At 37.4% G+C, this 19,516-nt stretch overlaps 2 protein-coding genes across 3 annotated transcripts; both read right to left on the reverse strand.

Annotated features, from left to right (window-relative positions):
• Nucleotides 1-188: 188 nt before the first annotated feature.
• On the reverse strand, nucleotides 189-10,564 carry LOC128675512 (zinc finger protein 37-like). Of its 2 annotated transcripts, none has more exons than XM_053754969.2 (14): nucleotides 10,404-10,564; nucleotides 10,026-10,200; nucleotides 9,539-9,664; nucleotides 9,078-9,215; nucleotides 8,086-8,526; nucleotides 7,791-7,895; nucleotides 7,298-7,447; nucleotides 3,998-4,128; nucleotides 3,452-3,659; nucleotides 3,015-3,142; nucleotides 2,067-2,232; nucleotides 1,670-1,795; nucleotides 910-1,104; nucleotides 189-387 (listed from the first exon to the last, which is right to left on the reverse strand). In XM_053754969.2, the coding sequence occupies exons 1-14, from the start codon at nucleotides 10,544-10,546 to the stop codon at nucleotides 214-216; spliced, it is 2,406 nt and encodes an 801-aa protein (XP_053610944.1). In that variant the 5' UTR covers nucleotides 10,547-10,564; the 3' UTR covers nucleotides 189-213. The 2 variants fall into 2 exon arrangements, with proteins under 2 accessions (XP_053610944.1, XP_053610943.1); XM_053754968.1 differs by having other exon boundaries at nucleotides 3,015-3,145; nucleotides 10,404-10,563.
• Nucleotides 10,565-11,058: 494 nt separating this feature from the next.
• Faa (Fumarylacetoacetase) lies at nucleotides 11,059-18,934 on the reverse strand. The gene is made up of 9 exons (XM_053754679.2): nucleotides 18,710-18,934; nucleotides 17,812-17,919; nucleotides 16,529-16,653; nucleotides 15,622-15,762; nucleotides 14,523-14,620; nucleotides 13,265-13,420; nucleotides 12,534-12,740; nucleotides 11,915-12,063; nucleotides 11,059-11,528 (listed from the first exon to the last, which is right to left on the reverse strand). The coding sequence occupies exons 1-9, from the start codon at nucleotides 18,791-18,793 to the stop codon at nucleotides 11,328-11,330; spliced, it is 1,269 nt and encodes a 422-aa protein (XP_053610654.1). The 5' UTR covers nucleotides 18,794-18,934; the 3' UTR covers nucleotides 11,059-11,327.
• Nucleotides 18,935-19,516: the final 582 nt, after the last annotated feature.

Below are 19,516 nucleotides of genomic sequence, written 5' to 3' on the forward strand. Positions count from 1 at the left end.
AGGAACCTTCCAGTGACTTTGTCATAATAGTGATATTGAACATAAAATGTACTGCATGTAACCGCGGTTTTATGTGTATGTTTTACCTAGAGTCTAACACCATTATTTATAAATAAAAAACCCACTTTCCACCAGATGTTTTTAGATTATGGGGCATTAAATACAAAATAAAAATTATTTTAGATGCAATAAATTACAATTTATTAACACTATTCACATGTCACTGTTCATTTCATTCTTATTTCTAGTACGGCGCGGGCCCCGCTTCTTTCGAGGCGGGGGCGGCAGTTTGTAATGTACTGTCCGCACGTGGACCGTCAGACTGGTGGCGTGCTTGAACTTCTTGTCGCACATTGTGCATTCGAACGGCGTCGCGCCTGTGTGAACCTGTCAAAAGATTATGTTTTTGAATAAGATTTTAAAAAACATTTTACATAAGTTTTTATTGTCGTCAAAGAGATTCCTGTCATTCAACACAATGACAAAAAATATGTCCGTGCAGTCGAGGAGTTCCATTGTCGGGAGTAGATATCGGTTCACAATCGGTCTTGGTTATCACAATAATGCATTAAAACAAATGCTATCAAAACTATAACCATGTGTAATATTAAGTATTTCTGTAGGTTTTAACTAAAATTTTCTTTAAATTATATAAATATATATTTAATACATACTCACAAACTTTTGCATTTATAATATTAGTAGGATATTTATAACTACCTTTTGCCCGCAGCTTCGCCCGTGTAAATTTTCTGGGATAAATACGTACCGTATGTCTTTCACCATACTTCAAACTACATGTATGCAAAATTTCGTTCGGTTGAGTAGATAGAGCGTGAAGACAAACAAACAAACAAACAAACAAACAAACAACAATGTATAATATTAGTTAGGATGAATAAAACTCACGACGGCGTGTCGCTGCAGATTGCCCTTGACCTTGAAGGCCCTCGGGCAGTGTGCGCACTGGTGCGGTCGCGTGTCGTCGTGTGTCGCCGCGTGCCGCAGCATCGCGTACTTGTCGTAGAACAGGCGACCGCACGTGTCGCACGCGACACGCGGCGGCGAGTGCCGCAGCTCGTGCAGGCGCAGCTTCGTCTGACTCTGTTAAGTATATATATTTTGTATTCATTACAAACAAATTTTTAGCGGCGTTGTGCACTTTTTGTGATAGGTAAAAAATGTTAAACTCACGTCAGTACACGTGACCGCGTCTAGTGCGGCATTGTGACGCAACGATAACCACACTGCCAGGTGATTGGTTCGTCACGTATCAATTCGAATCGATTCGATGGTGAGAAGTGAAATGCAAATCCGCACTAAGATCTAAAATTCGTAAGACGTCAAAAATGCACCACGTCAATATTCAAGTTTTCACTTCTGCCGGCACTCCCGAAGTGCAACACTTTTTTTTTTAAACATTAACAACCTCGCAGCACTGGAAAGACGACGTCGTGAACAACAATTGTTCTATAACTCTTCTTCTTTAAATATAGCCTATTAATCTCGAATAATGTACCTTTCTAATGATGAAAGAATTTTCGAAATCGGTTCAGTAGTTTCGGAGATGATCCGCCTCAAACATACAAACTCACAAACGCTTACCTCTTTATAATAATAGTATAAGATTGCCTTTGGAAATGATTCCTCGCTCAAGACACACACCCACCTGGAACCCCTTGCCGCAGGAGTGGCACACGGCGGTGTACACGCGGCGGTAGCCGGAGCTCAGCGTCGGGTGCCGCCGCCGCACGTGCCACCAGTGCTCCCAGCGGGACTTCACACTCTCACCGCACTTGAAACGAACATTGTTACTATTAGGGAGCTTTAAATGTGGTCGTCCGAATCGAAAGGGACGTCTATAATGCCGTTTATTTTGTATCGCCACGACATGAGGTACCTTTTGATTTGAACGACAACTAATGAAACTGGGACTTTATCTCAATAACAATATATCTATATATAAACTTGGATATAATACAAATTTATAAAAAAACACGCTGGGTACAATGTACAATGACGATTCCCCGGAACTGTGGCTTCATACAACAGTAGTAGTTACTCACAAATTCGCAGTTAGTCGGGTAAGAATCGCCGGGTTGCCGCCACACCTTCTTGTACTTGTACCGTGGATGCTGTTCCCGACAATGAGCCAGCAGCTCCTGTTTGGTCGGGAACTCCAGCCCGCAGGACTTGCAGGTTTTGTTCAGTGACGGGTCTGGAGCTGCAACACTGGAATAGACATCCATAATCACTATAAAATTTAACAAATCCCCGCCTCCTGAGCTCTCTCAAATAACGGATGGAAGTGGCTTACATCCTCTCATCTGTCACAAAAAGATGTGGCTGGTTCCCAAACGGCCTGAATACACAATTTACAAATATAACTAAGAACCGGTTAAAATCGGTTCAGCCGTTAGGTACATTGTTACAATAACACGGACAGACATACAGGGAGAAGAACCCCTCTGAAACCCGTAACCATGAAACATAAAACACGGTAGCACGTCATCGATGCGTACACGATATGAGGAAAAGAGACAGCATATGGATATTATTAACGTGCTACGTACTAGTATGATTCGTAGTAGCTGATTGGCCCGGGTCTTGGATGTTTATATATATATATATATATATATATATATATATATATATATATATATATATATATATATATATATATATATATATATATATATATATATATATATTATATAGTATCGTTGACTTAGTTTCCCATAACACAAGTCTCGAACTTACTTTGGAGCTAGTTCAATCTGTGTTATATGTCCTAATATATTTATTTATTTAGTAGCTTTTGACCGCGGCTTCGCCCGCGTAAATTTCCCAGGTAACATTTAATTTCCGGGATGAAAGGCACCCTATGTCCTCTATATTTCAAACTATATGTAATCAAAATGTCAAGAAGAGGAAATTTCAAGTTAGAGGTTGGCAAATAAATGAATATGTACAAGTTCTGAAAATGGACCTTAATAAAAAACAGTGTTGCTCACCCAGCGTCTCCCTTCTTCCGATGCTGCACCGACGTGAGCAGGTGCACCCTGCGCGCGCCCTCGGAGCTGAACTGCAGCTCGCACTCCTCGCACCGGTACGAGTTCGAGTTCGAGCTGCTATCTGGCTCCTGCTATCATATTGATTTGATTTTTTTAGTGGTGCATTAGTCTTTATTCTTTCATAGTCGCATTCCTCATGGCTGAGGGTCGTTTTCATTACGTGGAATGAAACACACACACAACAATTAAATAATATCCGTGCTGTACTTAAACGGTTAAGTAAGGAGTTCTCTCGTTTGGACTTGATTCGATGGAGATTATTATTAATTTGTGTGTGAAATGGAGTAGGCAATGGCAAACGACTCCATAAACAATGCATGTAATGACTACGACCCTCAGTCATGAGGAAACCGAGTAGTCAGAGAGTGTCGACTCACAGACAGATCCCCGTGCGCCACAGCCCAGTGCTGACGCAGACTGCGGCGACTGAGACAGGCGCGGCCGCAGCGCGCGCAGGCGAGCGCGTGCGCGTGCTGGCGCTGCGCGTGCGCGCTCAGGCACGACGCGTGCCGCGTGCTGAACGCGCAGCGCGTGCACGAGTACACGTGGCCCGAGTGACGCTTCTGGTGCTTTTTTGCCATGTTCCTGTGGGAACAAGACGATAAATATTCTCTCTCATCTGAGTTTGTGGCTTTGGTAAATGTTGTATTTATAATGTGTCGTGAAAAGGTCCCTGTGACGGTCTAATCCTAACTAATATTATAAATGCGAAAGTAAGTTTGTTGTCTCTTCACGCTCTATCTACTCAACCAATGTTCTTGAAATTTTGCATACAATTAGTTTGTAGTATGGAGAAGAACATAGGATACTTTTCATCCCGGAAAAATAACTGTTAGAAATTTACGCGAACGAACCCGCGGGCAACAACTACTTTCTGAATAAATGATTTGATTTTGACCAATCTCACTCTAAAGCAAACTTACACGTTATTAATGACTTTAGGACACACTTTACAATAGTACTTCTTGCTGTGTGTCCTCTTTATGTGTGTTCTCATGAGCGACTCACTCTTGAACCGCAGCTTACACACTGAACACTCAAAATCGCCTCGACTCTGAAAAGAAACGTTACATTTTTTTAAGGTTATAACTTACTTTTAAAATATATTATTACCTTTAAAAATTAAAAACATTTATTAATAAAAATACTTACCAAATGAAAATAATTTAAATAAATAAGGATTTGACTAATTACTTAGTTAATTAATTACTCTCATAATTATGATACCTACATAAAAATATGTAAGGTTTTGACTGAAAAATAAGTGATTGATAAGAATTAATCATTGTTTTATTCCGAAAACCAACATTCACCAGCCGTCAGTAGCAAAACCTAGCATATACTAAATTCCAATGGCAAAAGCCCGAAAAAATCGTCAATTATTTAATCCTTACATTTACCAACCCATGCCGGTAAATCCTAAGATTTTCTGAAAAAACCTAAGATTTACCTGTATACGGACTTTTACAGTAACATATATATTTCATGGCGTCAAATTAATAAAGTATTAAGTTTTAAATGACTACACAGATTTTTGTGGTCACCGTTCATAAATTATTCCACCATTAACTATACCTATTCTAAATTTCATCAAAATCGGCCCAGCGGTTCAGCCGTGAAATTTTTAATTCAACTCAATATATTTATTTCAGATTCTCATCCATAATTGTTAGTAATACAAATACTTAAACAATAATGTTAAACTTTGCTAGGATAGTTCTTCCAATGAATAAGCTGTGTGGTATGCGACGTTTGACTGGACCGATGAATGCGAGAAGTCATTTTTATTACTAAAAAACTCATTAATGAATCCTCCAGTTTTGGATTATCCAGATTTTTCTGATAACAACACTTTTATATTACAGACCGATAGTTCAGGATTTGCTGTAGGTAGTGTCTTGTGCAATGGGAACGGAAAGCCTGTTGCTTATGCTAGTAGAGCTTTGAATAAAAGTGAATTAAATTATCCTATAATAGAGAAAGAGTTGTTGGCTATTGTTTGGTCAGTTAAATATTTTAGGCCATATTTATATGGGAGAAAATTTGTCGTAAAAACAGATCATCGACCTCTTTTGTATTTATTTAACATGACGGATCCATCGAGTAGGTTGACTAAGTTTCGGTTGTGCTTGGAAGAGTACGATTTTACTGTGGAATATGTGAAAGGGAAGGAAAATGTGCTAGCGGATGCATTGTCTAGGATTATAATTTCAAGTGAAGATTTAAAGACCATGCGTGAGAAAACCATATCTGTGATGACGCGAGCACAATGTAAACAGTTAGAAGGTTCAAGTAATTGTGAGGAAGACTCTGCGGTTAGTAGGACTGATCACCCTAGTATCGTAGAAGTTCTTAAGAAACAAGGAGATGACGTTGAAATTCTGCAAATAAGTGTAGATAAGTGGGAAAAGTTATTAGAGAGCTCTCGTAAGAAAATAATTTCAAAGGCGCGCAATTTAATGTATATGCCGGAAAACTCGAGTATTTATTTAAACTATGAATCTTTATCGGCATCATCGCGAGACGAGTTGTCGAAAGATATAGTTACATTTTGTTTAGAAAACGGCATACAAGAAGTGGTGATATTAAAAAATTGTTGCAACAATCGTATTATAAAGGAAATGGCGAAATATTTAAAGGAAAACGGTAAAACTTTAAGTAAGAATTTTAAATTTTGTGTAGTATCGGGTGTGCGGAGAATAGACGACGACGATGAGAAGAAGATTGTTATGAATGATTTTCATGTTCTGCCTACGAGTGGACATACAGGAATACGTAGAATGGTGAATAATATAAAAAAGTATTTTTATTGGCCATCAATAGAACGTGATGTCATTAATTATGTTCGTAAGTATAAAAAATGCCAAAAGCAAAAGTATCATAGGAATGTTAGGGAACCGATGACCATAACAACCACCGCAACTTCGTCTTTTGAAAAAATCTACCTAGATTTAGTAGGACCTCTTGATAGGGATGACTATGGGAACGTATACATATTGACTCTACAGTGTGAGCTTACAAAGTTTGTAGAGTAGTTTGTTGTTGTATCCTTTAAAAAATAAATCTGCAAAGGAGGTTGCAAGGGCGTTGGCAGAAAATTTTATTTTGAGATATGGGGTACCAAAAATCATTGCTACAGATAGGGGTTCCGAATTTATTTCGAAAGTTATGGTAGAGCTATGTAACATTTTAGGGATTAGTAAAACGGTATCAACTGCGTATCATCATGAGAGCATAGGATCGTTAGAGAATGTTCATAAAACTTTAGGTGCATATTTGCGAATACAGACGAATAATAATACATCAGCATGGAGTTCTTGGATTCCGTATTGGTGTTTTTCATATAATACAACTGTAAATACTGTAACCAAATATACGCCTTACGAATTAGTTTTTGGGAAAATATGCAAGTTACCAAGTAATTTACAAGGTGAGACTGTTGAACCATTGTATAATTTTGATGATTATCCTTTAGAATTTAAATATCGGTTGCAAAGAGCGCAAGCCGAGGCAAAACAAAATGTAATAACTAGTAAAATAAGGGGAAAAAAATGTTATGATGTAAATATAAATCCATTAAATTATAAGGAAGGTGATTTAATTTTAGTAAGAAAGGAGACTGGTAGTAAGCTTGATTGTATTTATGATGGACCATTTGTAGTCGTAAAAGATGAATCGCCAAATGTTGTTATTCAATGTAAAGGAAAATTAGATGTTATTCATAAAAATAGGACTAAGTTGTATTGTAATGAAAAAAATATTAAGATTTAAATTTATATTTTTTTTTTTCATTAGGAAGGGTGATGTGGTGTGATGTCACGTACGTCACGTATGTCACGTACATATTATTGTGGAGATAACATTATTATTTTGATTATTTAGATATTTCTATCACGTAGTATCATACTATCACGTAGTATTAAGTATATATAAGTATATGTGATAATGAATAAAGGCAGATAGAATCGGAATCTTATCCGAGAGGTTGTCCTCAAGCCTTGTGTTTTCTTACCATCGCTACCACCCCTACACGCCACACCACAGTAATTATATTCATTTATTATTCTATAGGTATGAAGTCCCTATACTATAATATTAGTATGTAAGATTTATTTTGACATTTAAATAAATATGGACGACAGACGTCTTAACCATTGAATCACAACCTGTTTATTATAATTTTATATTCTACAAATTTTATATTTGAATTTTGTTCATCTCACCGGATCGTGACACTTGAGATGACCGTGGTAGGTGGTGACGTGCGCGAATATCTTGCGGCAAATCTCACACGTGTACACTATGCCCTTGCTCGCCTTCTTCCAAGGTCGGTCCTCTATCAACTTATGCCAGTCTTCGATTTGCTCTTGTAACTATGGGAAAAAAACAGGTCAAGTGCAAGCCGGACTTTCTTTGCACAGAGCATGGACAGTGAGAAGGACAGACAAATAACAAATATCTCCAAAGGTAAAAATGGAACCCATAAACGATCCTTCATTTATGGGTACTACTTTTTTACCTTTTGAAATACGGAACCCTAAAAATTAAGGAGAAAATAATAAAAATATTATACTGGGCAATAAATATGGTGATTTGACTGGGACACAATATAAAAATTCGCTTAATAATTCTATTTTGAGATAAATAATTTTAACTCTCTTATTATTGTCTCCAAAGACTATTAATTAACAGAAAAAAATATTAAGAGCTACTTACAGATAAATTGACAATGTTGAAATGTTCTTGCAAACTGAGTTCATCTGGAGTTACACGAGTAGACTTCCTTTTTGACTTATTTTCACTTTTATCTGTCTTCTTACCCTGGAAATAACATATGAAAAAAATATATATTTATTGATATATCAGAAAATTATCGTCAAATAAGGAATTGCAAACAAAGCAAAATCTAGACTCCAACGGGTTGAGGAAGCAACCAGGAATTGCTTAAACAAGAGAGTAAAACATATCAAAAAATTCAAACAGTAAAGAAATTATAACAGAAAATCAATACCTTATCTATACAAATTTCTTTCACAAATATTTCACTATCACTTATATTATTTTTGTATTTCTTATCACTAAGCTTCGCTAAACATATATCATCACTAACTGCATCACTGTTTGATTCATCGTTCCTTATGTAATCTTCATCATTATCATCATCATTCCCAATATCGGAATATTCACATTTGACTTCCCTTTTGATTTCGTCTTTAACATTTAATTCAACAAACTCTTTAAATTCACTATTAATATCTAATTCATTATTTCTTATTTCAGTCTTTTGTACAAGAGATTCGGTAATGAATTCGTTATTGGTGAGCTGTGAACAGTTTTCCTCATGATCATATTTGAATTCAAACAGATATGTTGGTGTGGTTGTGTGGGGGACTAAAGGTGATTTCAGATTCAATTGTTCTCTGTCTTGCTTTCTTATTAGTGATTTAGTGATCTGAAAGAGACAAAAAGCATTATTAGAAAAATATCTACTATTAAAAATTTTTAAAATTATATTTTTGATATATTTTGATGATGGGTTAAATGGTCCCAGAATGGGGGGGCCGGTTACGCCGTCTGGTGGTTGTGCTGGTGTTGGGGACACCAGGAATAATAAAGTTATACTTGTTACACTTGCTATACTCGTAATATTGGAACATTATTATAATTTAAGACCTTTTATTACATGTCCCCACAATAAACATATTTGAATTGATTTGTATATAGCTGTTTATTCCTTTATTTGTTTCAGTTGAAAAATAAAGAGATTAATAATAATTATATTTTGAACACACAAACCAATTATATTTCTTAGTCTGATATGGCCTTTTCACATTGTGGTGTACCAAACAGAAATACAAACACATTCACTGGAATGATGGCCAGATATTCCAGAGGTAGAAATATTACAATTTTTGGTTGTTTGAACAAGTTTGTTATACTAAGCTAAGTACTTTTTATTTATCAAGTTAAGTGTTAGTATATTTCAGTTCTGTCTGACCTCACCTGGCCATGTTGAGCAAATATATCTAGTAGCGTAGCCTGCACTGTCAAGCTTCTTTGTACTAGTCTGTAGCATTTCAATAGTTGTCCGGCACACACATAGCACACATATTGTGGTAGCCCTTCTATGTTATATTTATCCTAGAAATATATTTTACATTAAGTCAGTATATTTTATATTAAGCCAAAGAGTTAAGTACAAACCATGTAAGTACAAATATGTATTAAAAATGGTATGTAATATATAATGAACAACACTCAAGATTTGCCTTAACTATCTCATTAATGATAAGGATGCAGCTATGGAGTAGTTATAGCAAAGTGTTTACAAAGGTGTTAAGAAAAATGCCTTAATTTTTTTTACTAGGTATTTATGTCCCAATGCTGGGCAAAGAGTCAAAAGAAGCCTTAATAATGGAAATATTAATATATTTTTTCATGCATAGAAATTAACTCATACTTACATTGAGCCCATTAATGGATTCCAAACAGTCTTTGAGCAAGCCATTCTGCAGGCTGTACTGCTTAGAGTCGGTATCCAAACATATCCTGCAGACTTCCATGTCCGAAGCCTCGAAATTTGAATTTGGCTGGAATATACAACAATCAATGACTACAACATGTAATTTTCACAGGTAATGGATAAAAGTGAAGACTTCCCACGACAATGCATACCTACTAATATTATAAATGTTTGTTACCCAATCAAGCAACATCTACTGATGAATTTTGATAAAATTTGGTATACAGGCACTATTATAATCTGGAATATAACATAGGGTATACTTTATATCCAGAATCTTCCAAGGAATCAAAGGTCCACCTAGATTTATTCTATTGGACAAGTCATAAATTCGTTTTTAAGGTCCATTAATGGCCCTGTCTATGGTAGGCGGCATGTATTACATGCCGCCTACCATAGTAATAACTAACGTGTTGTAGTGAACATACCGGTAAGTTATAAATAGGGCAAGCATCATCCTTGAGTCTTGTTCGGTGACTATCATGGTTAATCAGCTCCTGGTCGAAATGATCACTGCAGATACGTGTGTAGCTAGGAGGCTCCCAGTTCGGACGGCCGATAGCTCGCAGCCACTTCTGTTTCACATCGGCATTTGACGGGAATCTTAAAAGAATAATATTTTTATGTATTGTGTGCCTGTGTTGTTTTTAGTAGAATGAAGATACCTAGCCATGTAGTTACTGGAAGTAACATTATTTTATCCTTCTCTTTATAATTATATTTTCTTCAATTTCATAGATACATTATGTATGTAAACAACAACAATGACACTTGCGATCGATATTATGCGGTGAAAAAGTACTTACGTGTGGTATGATATTACATGATTCGGATCTCTCTTTTTACTGTTATTATTACAGCCATTTACACAGCAATAATATACCATTTTTAATTTAATATAAACAGATTCTAAAATAAGTGTTCGCCATAACCCATCACATTTCTTCATGCATTAGGTAGGTAGGTAGGCGGTAGGATTCATTTATTTAATTAATAAATGTCAAAGTCAATGTCGAATCGCCAAGAGGCCAAGACGTTAGCATTTGTAAGGTCTCTTCGCTTTTATTCATCTCTTTTTTTCGTAAAAATATAATATTGTAACGAATCGCCACGTATTTGCCAACGATATAATCATAGATTTAGAAGGTGGGCCCTTCTTCTGCGCGGAAATAATAAATAACGATGTGGATTTACTATGAGTGGTATCCGCTATAGACTGTGGCTATAGATAAGGACCACTCCACGTTCTCTAGACACTTGACGACATAAGGACATGGGTGTTGTCAGCGGTCTAGTAACAATAACATTCCCTAGGAGGGTTGATGTCAGGCAGGCGGCCGGGAGTGTAAACAACCATAGCCGAAACTTCAACATCTTAAAGTTTATTTTTTAGCATGACCCCAGGTTTCGCGATGTCACAACCGGGAACATGCACAGATGAGAAAGTAGACAGACCAACAATAACGAGTTCAAAGTTATAATTTTATTGTTAACATTCACGACAATAAAACTCAGGTTACATTTAATAAAATACACAGTCACATCAAGAATGTGAAGGAAACGGATATTTCACGAACTACATTTGCCATTGCAACACCGAATTTAATACTCAAGATTGGTCGATAAACATTCAATGTTGCCAGCCAACAGTTTAATTTCTTTACTTTAACAGACTGTACTTAATATATTTCCAATAAAAGGGTACAAAATAAAAATATTATATGGCGTAATTATTCTTCAAGCGGCACGGCAGGCAACAGTTTCCCCTCGCACTTCCCGAAGCCGATCCTCACGCCCCCCTTGTCGCAGTACCCGCGGAGAGTGACAGTGTCGCCATCTAGCAGGAACTTCCGTTCTTCTCCGTTCAAAAGGCGAATGGGTTTGGTTCCTCGCCATGACAGCTCCAGCATGCTTCCGTAGGAGTCGGGCGTCTGGAAAGATAATTATTGTTAAGTGTGGCTCGTAGCTCCGCGGTGGCCTGTTTGACCGGATCATTATATCTATTCCAAATTTCATCAAAATCGGCATAGCGGTTTAGCCGTGAAAGCGTGATAAACAGACAGACTTTCGCATTTATAATATTAGCATGAATAGATTAAATAGACCGCTCTATATCTTCTCGTCTATGTCATATCATCTCATCTATCTCAGGAACATATTACAGCTCTGGCAACCGATAGACAACAACAACCCAAGGAGGGTTGACGTCAGGAAGGGGGCTGAACGTAAATTCACAGCCAAATCTTTTCATTTCGAATTCACTCGCGTGAGCTATAAATACAGAGTTGTGGTTTCATGCATATTGAAGTGATGTTACCTCTCCGCTGATGGTGCCGGTGCCCAGAAGGTCGGCAGGCCGGAGATTGCAGCCGGTGACGGTCTGCTGAGCCAGCTGCTGCTTGGCAGTCCAGTACATGTAGCGGTAGTTGCTACGACTGATGGTTGTAGGCACGGGGTATTTCTCTGCTGTGGGATTCAAAAAATTGGTTAAGGCCTGTGAATGGAAAGGTCCCAGATTCGAATCCTATTCGTGTCTCATGAGTTTGTATACTGATCTGACTCATTTATAGTAGTTTTCATAGAAAAAAAAATAGTTTATGTTATTCCAGAACGTTTCGTCTATCTGTGCGCCAAATTTCATCAAAAACGGTCCAATAGTATTTATTCGTTACAAACAAAAAACTAAAAAAAAATCTCTTTATAATATTAGTGTGAAAGTATTTATGGAATAGCCAATTGTTCAGCGAGAAATGAAAGTCACAGATTCTGACGAGGGTGTATGTTGAGAGCCGAGACGTTAGTCAAGGGTCGAAGGCACACGATTTGTGAATCGTACTTTCTTCGAGTGATACAAAGTGCTTTATACGACGATAATAAAAAATAATAGAATAAAATCCAAATACTAATATATAAATAAAATAATTACAACAACTCACATTTGAGATCGACTTCGAGTTTGATATCAAAGTTGAAGTTATCGTCATGCTTGAGGTACGGGAACGGCGGGGGATCCTGCGGGTAGTTGTCCACTATGTACGGCCGCAGCGCTTCCACGGTCACGACCCACGGCGATATGCTGGTGCCCAGGTTCTTGGACGTGAATGGGCCGAGGGGCACGTACTCCCATTTCTGGATGTCTCTGGCTGGATATAAAAGAAGTTGCATTCAAATTCCGAATTAGGGTCTGTTGTTTTTTTTTGTTGTAAATAAAAAGTCTATTTAACAACAATTTAGTTTTTTCGAAGCGGTGGTGGTGTAACCTACTCGTTCCAAATTCAAATTCAAATCATTTATTCAGAAATTAGACCTTCACAGGCACTTTTTCTCGTCAATATTTATAGTTATTTCTCACAAGCTACAAACTACTGGTTCCATATGAGTTTATATACCAATCTGACTCATATATAGTAGTTTTCAAAGACCACCACTTGCTTCCGGTGAAGGAAAACATCGTGAGGAAACCTGCACACTGGTCGACAGTTTAGTTCACTAGTGCGTATGCGACCTGCCACTAGTTGGCGGTCAGTATGCAATGAATTGAAATTGGGTAGGTTGATGTGCTGTTTTGACTGTACCATAATTTCCTGTTTTTAGGTTTGTATAATAAAACAAAGTGATAGTGTGCGTGTGCCTATATCTTAATAAAACGTGAATCACACGTGCTCACCGCTCCAGTCGTTCATGAGCACCAGCCCGAAGAGTCTGTCCCCCGCCTCCCGGGCGGGGACCCTCTGCCCCAGGGCGGTGGGCGGGCCCCCCACGAACGCCGCCATTTCCAGCTCGAAGTCCATCAGACGACAGGGGCCGAAAGTTGGGTCAGCACCTCGAGAATAAATAAATAAATATATTGGGACAAATCACACAGATTGAGCTAGCCCCAAAGTAAGTTCGAGACTTGTGTTATGGGATACTAACTCACCGATACTATATTTTATAACAAATACATATATAGATAAACATCCAAGACCCGGGCCAATCAGAAAAAGGTCATTTTCCATCATGACCCGACCGGGGATCGAACCCGGGACCTCTCGGTTCAGTGACAAGAACTGTGCCACCGAGGTTGTCAACTAATACTATACAGTATAAAACAAAGTAGCTTCTCGCTGTCTGTCTGTCCCTATGTACGCTTAGATCTTTAAAACTACGAAATGGATTTTGATACGGATTTATTTAGTAGGCAGAGCGAAGAATCCCAACTTCCTTCTTCATAGTTGGTAAGTTAGTGCTCATAAGTTGCTCGCGGCTAACGCGGTTCATAAGCCGGATATTCACAGTTGATTAATTTGCGAAATCAATTTATAAATAGTAGATTAGTAGCCAAGGGCTGTTAGGCATCAATTGCAGCCAGAGATGTGTATATAGTTCGAGGGTACAATTGATGCTTACACCCGAGCTAACTATTCTCGCTTTACATCTCGATTGTGAGGTAAGTAGAAAAAAACGTGATTTTAAAAAAATCCCAAAAATAAATAATATCATCAATACATATAATAAAATTGAATTTTGTACATTGGATATTTTTTTTAAATTCTTCATGGAATATACTTAGTTACCGATATAGATGACGAAAATATAGTTTTGGAAATTTTTGTCTGTCTGTCTGTCTGAACGCGCATCACTCTGATCTATCGCAAATCTACTGGACCGATTTGCTTGAAATTTGGTATGTAGGTACCTTATATATCGGGTTAACATCTTAAATATATTTCATCCCGGTAAATGGTCAGGTTCCCGTAGGATAATTGAAAAACTAATTATGATATGAATCAAAAAAGAGTGAAGCTTTTTTTTTAAATTACTGCCCTAGGGCTTTTTTAACTACATTATTACCCTAGAGCGCTAATTGGTCACCTACAAGCCCCATTTGCGGGTAATAAGGACCTACTTAGCGAATATGAGATGTAAAGTATATTTATTCTTACCATCTACAGGCTGTGTTTGACCGTAAGGCCTCCGTATAGGCGTTCCCGAGGTCACAATAGAGCTGGATCGTCCGTGGTAACCCACTGGTATGTACTTCCTGTAGTACAAATTAAAGAATGCATATTGCACAATCTTGTCATGTACGTTAGATACCCTGCTGTATTAGTCTTTGGCATGAGAGTTGCAGCAAGCCTCCATTTATTCAGATCAAATCAAATATTAAAATCAAAATCAAATCATTTATCCAGAAATTAGGCCTTCACAGGCACTTTTTCACGTCATATTCTAAATTAAATGATGTTTACCAAAGCTACAAACTACTAGCATTTCGGAACGACCACTGTTGAGAAGAAATGCCGAAACTCATTCAAACAGTGTTGGTCCCTATTATGCCAGAAGGGCTTACCATTTTTTAAATATAAATTTATAATTTTTATTAGTAATATAACAATGTAAGTACACAATAAAGTACATGGTCAAAAGGTATACTGAAACATATTATGAATGTGATCAAGTGCTGATGAAAGGAATACATAAGGAATACAGACCTAGACCTTAAGGTTAGTTTAGTTAGATAAAGTGCTTGTTAATAAGCACTTTATCTGTATAGTATATTTTGTCCACGGCTTCGTCCGCGCTATTTCGTGTATCCGCTCACTTCTTATTATTGTAAATATTTCGGGTTCTAAGCAACGTATCACGATGAAACCTATACCAGATTTTAAGTTACAACATCCGCTATACAACTGTGAACCGCATCCAATTCCATCCAGTAAATTTCGCGTGATGCGCGAATAAACATACAGACAGACAAAAATAAAATGTTTTGGCATCTATTAGCCCCGTAATGACTGAATATCTCTTATGAGATATAAAGTACCCTATGTGTTATTCCAGTGTAAATTTCATAATAATCAGTCAAATCAAGATTTTGCATGAAAGAGTAACAAACATACATACACACATACATCCTCACAAACTTTCGCATTTATATTATTAGTAGTATTTTACAATACACATAAAATAAAACAATATAAGGTACGAAGTGACTATAGGAGAAACCTATGGTCAGTACTGGGACTTGATGATTTCACTTACCAATTGGGCATAAGGGCGTTCTCCTTACTCCTGAACATGATGCCGACATTGGTTGCGTGGTGGATGGACGAGTAGAAGTCTGTGTAGTCGCCGATCTCGGCTGGTAAATGTAGTGTGGCTTCGCTTTGTTTGACGAAGGCTCTGCGATTGAAATTGATTTTATTATGCTAGCTCCACACTGTCCCCGAATTCAGACACGCCGACGCGAATGAGTGAACATTACGTAGTTAGTATGAGTGTTTTTATTTACCGCAATGGAAAACCAGCAATGTATACCGAATTTCCCAAACTGTTCGACGACAGTGTATGGAGCCGGCATTACAAAAGCTATTTATATGACTGACTTAAGGTTCGGGTATTTATTTATTTGGTATCATTTACTAATAGCAACCAAGTGTTTGACACAGTGATGACACAGATTGGTGCACCAAATATAACAAAACAAACAAACAGACTAATGGACTATTGCTAATGGTGTGAGAGATTGAAATTTTTCATCGTGGATCTCTGCAATTTGACTATTTTCCATTGAAGGTTGAGTTGCAAAGATAGCTTATTAGAATAAGCCGAAATTGACGTGACAAAGTAAATTGACAGCCTACCTTTCATTTTTAGTTTTTCTATATGGAAAATCATTCGCAATTTATAATAAAAATAAGGGAAATTCCCAACTGAATTATCTATTGTACTTAATTACTGTTTTGGATAAATAAACTTTTTATTTCATTATTATGTGTGATTTTAATTTCTCTTGCCTGAATTTCTCAATGTCTTTTCTCCTCTTTCCCATCTGAGCATATTCCCTGGTTTCTTCCTTAACCGTTGAAGGTCGGAGCCCAGGGTTCGCATGCGTTTTCCGTCCTACATTTCTTTTATCTGTGGAGTTTCAATCGGGTTAAAAGGTCACCTTTGTCTGAGATCTTTGTCATTTTGTAGCGTAGTGTTGGACACGTCTAACAGGCTTTGTAGCGTGGCTCTGGCCTCGATCCAGTGAGGCCTTGTGAGGCCCATGAAGGCATTGAGTTTGTCGGCCTGAAACAAGGAGTTATGACATTGCGAAACGTGCCGAAAACAAACAGGTGTTTTTACAAAAATGAGCAAAACATTAGGGTCGCTACAGATGCCTGTGGCGTACGGGGGACAAACGAAAAAAGACCCAAAAAGCATCAACCCTCTTTGGGAATGCTGTTTATTCAGTCAGAAAAAATTTAAGTGGCAGGTAGTTTACATGGTAACCAACGTACCTAGGTACTGACTTGTTCAGACGGCATGTTTACGACTAACATGCAAATTAGTTGTTTTTCTTATAAATAAAATCCAGTTTCATAAATGTATTCGTCCATAAAACCTTCTCTCTTGACGACCTCGGTGGCGCAGTGGTAAGGTTCTTGCCACTGAACCGAGAGGTCCTGGGTTCGATCCCCGGTGGGGTCATGATGGAAAATGATCTTTTTCTGATTGGCCCGAGTCTTGGATGTTTATCTATATATGTATTTGTTATAAAATATAGTGTCGTTGAGTTAAGTATCCCATAACACAAGTCTCGAACTTACTTTAGGGCTAGCTCAATCTGTGTGATTTGTCCTGATATATTTATTTATAATCAATACTTAATGCAATTTATAATCAATACTTAATACAATGCAATTATCTGAGCGCTTTATTCTTGGCTGTGACGCTTCGAAGCTCGGGATCCGCTTAAAAATATTATACTTTACAAGTTTGTAAATTCGGCTGTGATTTTACGACCTGCCTGACGTCAACTCTCTTCGGGAATGTTATTGTTACCTATCAGTTCCCAAGACCGTGTCTCTTAGTTAGGTGACTAAAAGACACATAGCCGTGGAAGTATATGCCGCGACATCCAAAGGAGGATATGGAGTGGTCTCATTTTAGGGCGGGACAACAATGACTTTTTCAATGTACGTACACTCTATATTAAGTTATATAGTTCTTCTTAGTTAGTTATGCTTGGGTTTTTATGCCACGGTAATAGGGGCGAATTTGCAATGAATTTGGATGGCTTGATGATCTGTTACCAGTTTGTATATATTTTTTAATTGTAAAGATACAGTATCACATCTTCGTCTTTTACGGGGTAGACAGAGCCAAGAGTTGCGAAACTCGAAGGCCATGTGTAATGCTAAGTAAATATGTTTAATATCGAAGTAAATAAGAGAATAATATTACCTTGAATACAGTCTGCTTATCATTGAGCAATGGCCCGTTGAACAAATGCGAGATAACATGTAAATCCAGGATCCAGTCTCCGATGGCTACTCCAATGTGTTTTTGTTCCTGGAATTTTACAGGATATAAAAAAACAGCAAAAAAAATAAGTCACATACTTTTTCAAAGATCAATTCAGGGTTGGCAATTCGAGTGTGACCTGTGACCACGTATCAGGTGGGCCGTATGCTTGTTTACTTGCTCAGTAGTACAGAAAAACTTTACTCATGCTAGGAGCTCATCAAATTTGCATTTTAAAATGTTTACCTGTGGATATACATGTGTAACTATTCCCATTTAACTAGTAGAATTTACTAATATTATAAATGCGAAAGTTTGTGAGGATTTATGTGTGTATATGTGTATGTTTGTTACAATTTCATGCAAAACCTACTAGAAGGATTATTATGAAATTTGGTACACGGGTAGAATATAACCCGGAACAACACATAGGGTACTTTTTATAGCGAAATTCCCACGAGAGCGAAGCCCCGGGGGGCAGCTATAATTATAACTGCTAGAGAAATACTTAGACATACAAAACACAAATGATTCTTATTACCTTCTTGAATTGCTGCTGCAATATTCCTGCTATATTATTTAGTTATATTATAACCTTAGGTTAGTTTTAACCATAGTTTAATGTATTATTTCCACATTTGTGTACTTATTAGCATGTATGTGTGTAAATCATTAAAATAAAGCACTATTCTATTCTACAAATAAAGTCTATTAGTACCTACTAAGCATCAATTTTTTAAATACAAAACCAATTACAAAATATATGAAAGTAGTTAGTTTATATGTAGATAACTTTAGGTTATAAGTATTACAAAGCTAATAAAAATTGTTATCTTACATTTTTAGGCGACGTAAACACTCCAAAAGGCAAATTCTCGATTGGGAAATCAGTGTCCGAGGCGTATTCTATGTAACTCTTCATTCTGTAGTGTTTCTGACGCGAACCGTACTAAGAATGCGGTGTTTACGATAAAACCCTGCGCTGGCTGTATACTTGTTATGGTAATTTAGTCATGTAGCAAGTTTGGTGAACTAGTCGCGCCGGTCGACGACGCATGAATGTCAAGGTCAAAGACTTCGCTTTTATCTCGTGCGAAAGTGATAGCGATGTTCATTGTGCTTTTATTTATTGTTGACTTCACTTTTAATTCTCTCTCTCTCTCTTTCGAATGTGTTTGCCCGGTTACTTTCTCAGTCATTGGAGCGTCGGAGCCTAGTGTCAGCTTTGTTGCATATTCTTTATTTTTTCTCTCTCTCACCCTATGATCCTGGTTGCTTGCTCGACTGAGAATCTGGAAGCCTGAAGTGCATAAAAAAAATTTAGATATAAAAGTTTCGGCTCTGATTTTATGGACGGCCACCTGACATTAGCCCTCTTCGGGAATTTGCTTGTTATTTTTTATAAGGATGTTAAAGCATACTTCTTCCGCTTGCAACCGACACGATGTTCATTGAAACATGAGCTTTAAAGCGTCTTCTAAAGATATACTTTACATTGAGAATAAATAGCGGATTGAGCGCTGTCATTCATCTTGTCATTGTAAAGTATATCTACAGGGCACGACTTAAAGCACACTTTTCAATGAACGTCATCTTGCCGAGGGGGAGCGGTGCAGACTTATTCATATAAACTTAAGACAAGGCT

This window comes from Plodia interpunctella, chromosome 14, assembly GCF_027563975.2.
Source record: "Plodia interpunctella isolate USDA-ARS_2022_Savannah chromosome 14, ilPloInte3.2, whole genome shotgun sequence".
Taxonomy (NCBI): Eukaryota; Metazoa; Arthropoda; class Insecta; order Lepidoptera; family Pyralidae; genus Plodia; species Plodia interpunctella.

Coding starts and splice junctions, on each gene's coding strand:
- Faa (XM_053754679.2), bottom strand. CDS start 18,793: ATGAAGAGTTACATAGAATACGCCTCGGACACTGATTTCCCAATCGAG. Junction 16,654..17,811: donor ATAAGCAGACTGTATTCAAG/GTAATATTATTC, acceptor TCCTTGTTTCAG/GCCGACAAACTCAATGCCTT. Junction 11,529..11,914: donor CCGGCACCATCAGCGGAGAG/GTAACATCACTT, acceptor TTATCTTTCCAG/ACGCCCGACTCCTACGGAAG.
- LOC128675512 (XM_053754968.1), bottom strand. CDS start 10,546: ATGAAGAAATGTGATGGGTTATGGCGAACACTTATTTTAGAATCTGTT. Junction 4,129..7,297: donor ATCTCAAGTGTCACGATCCG/GTGAGATGAACA, acceptor GTTTCTTTTCAG/AGTCGAGGCGATTTTGAGTG. Junction 1,105..1,669: donor CCTGCGGCAAGGGGTTCCAG/GTGGGTGTGTGT, acceptor TATACTTAACAG/AGTCAGACGAAGCTGCGCCT.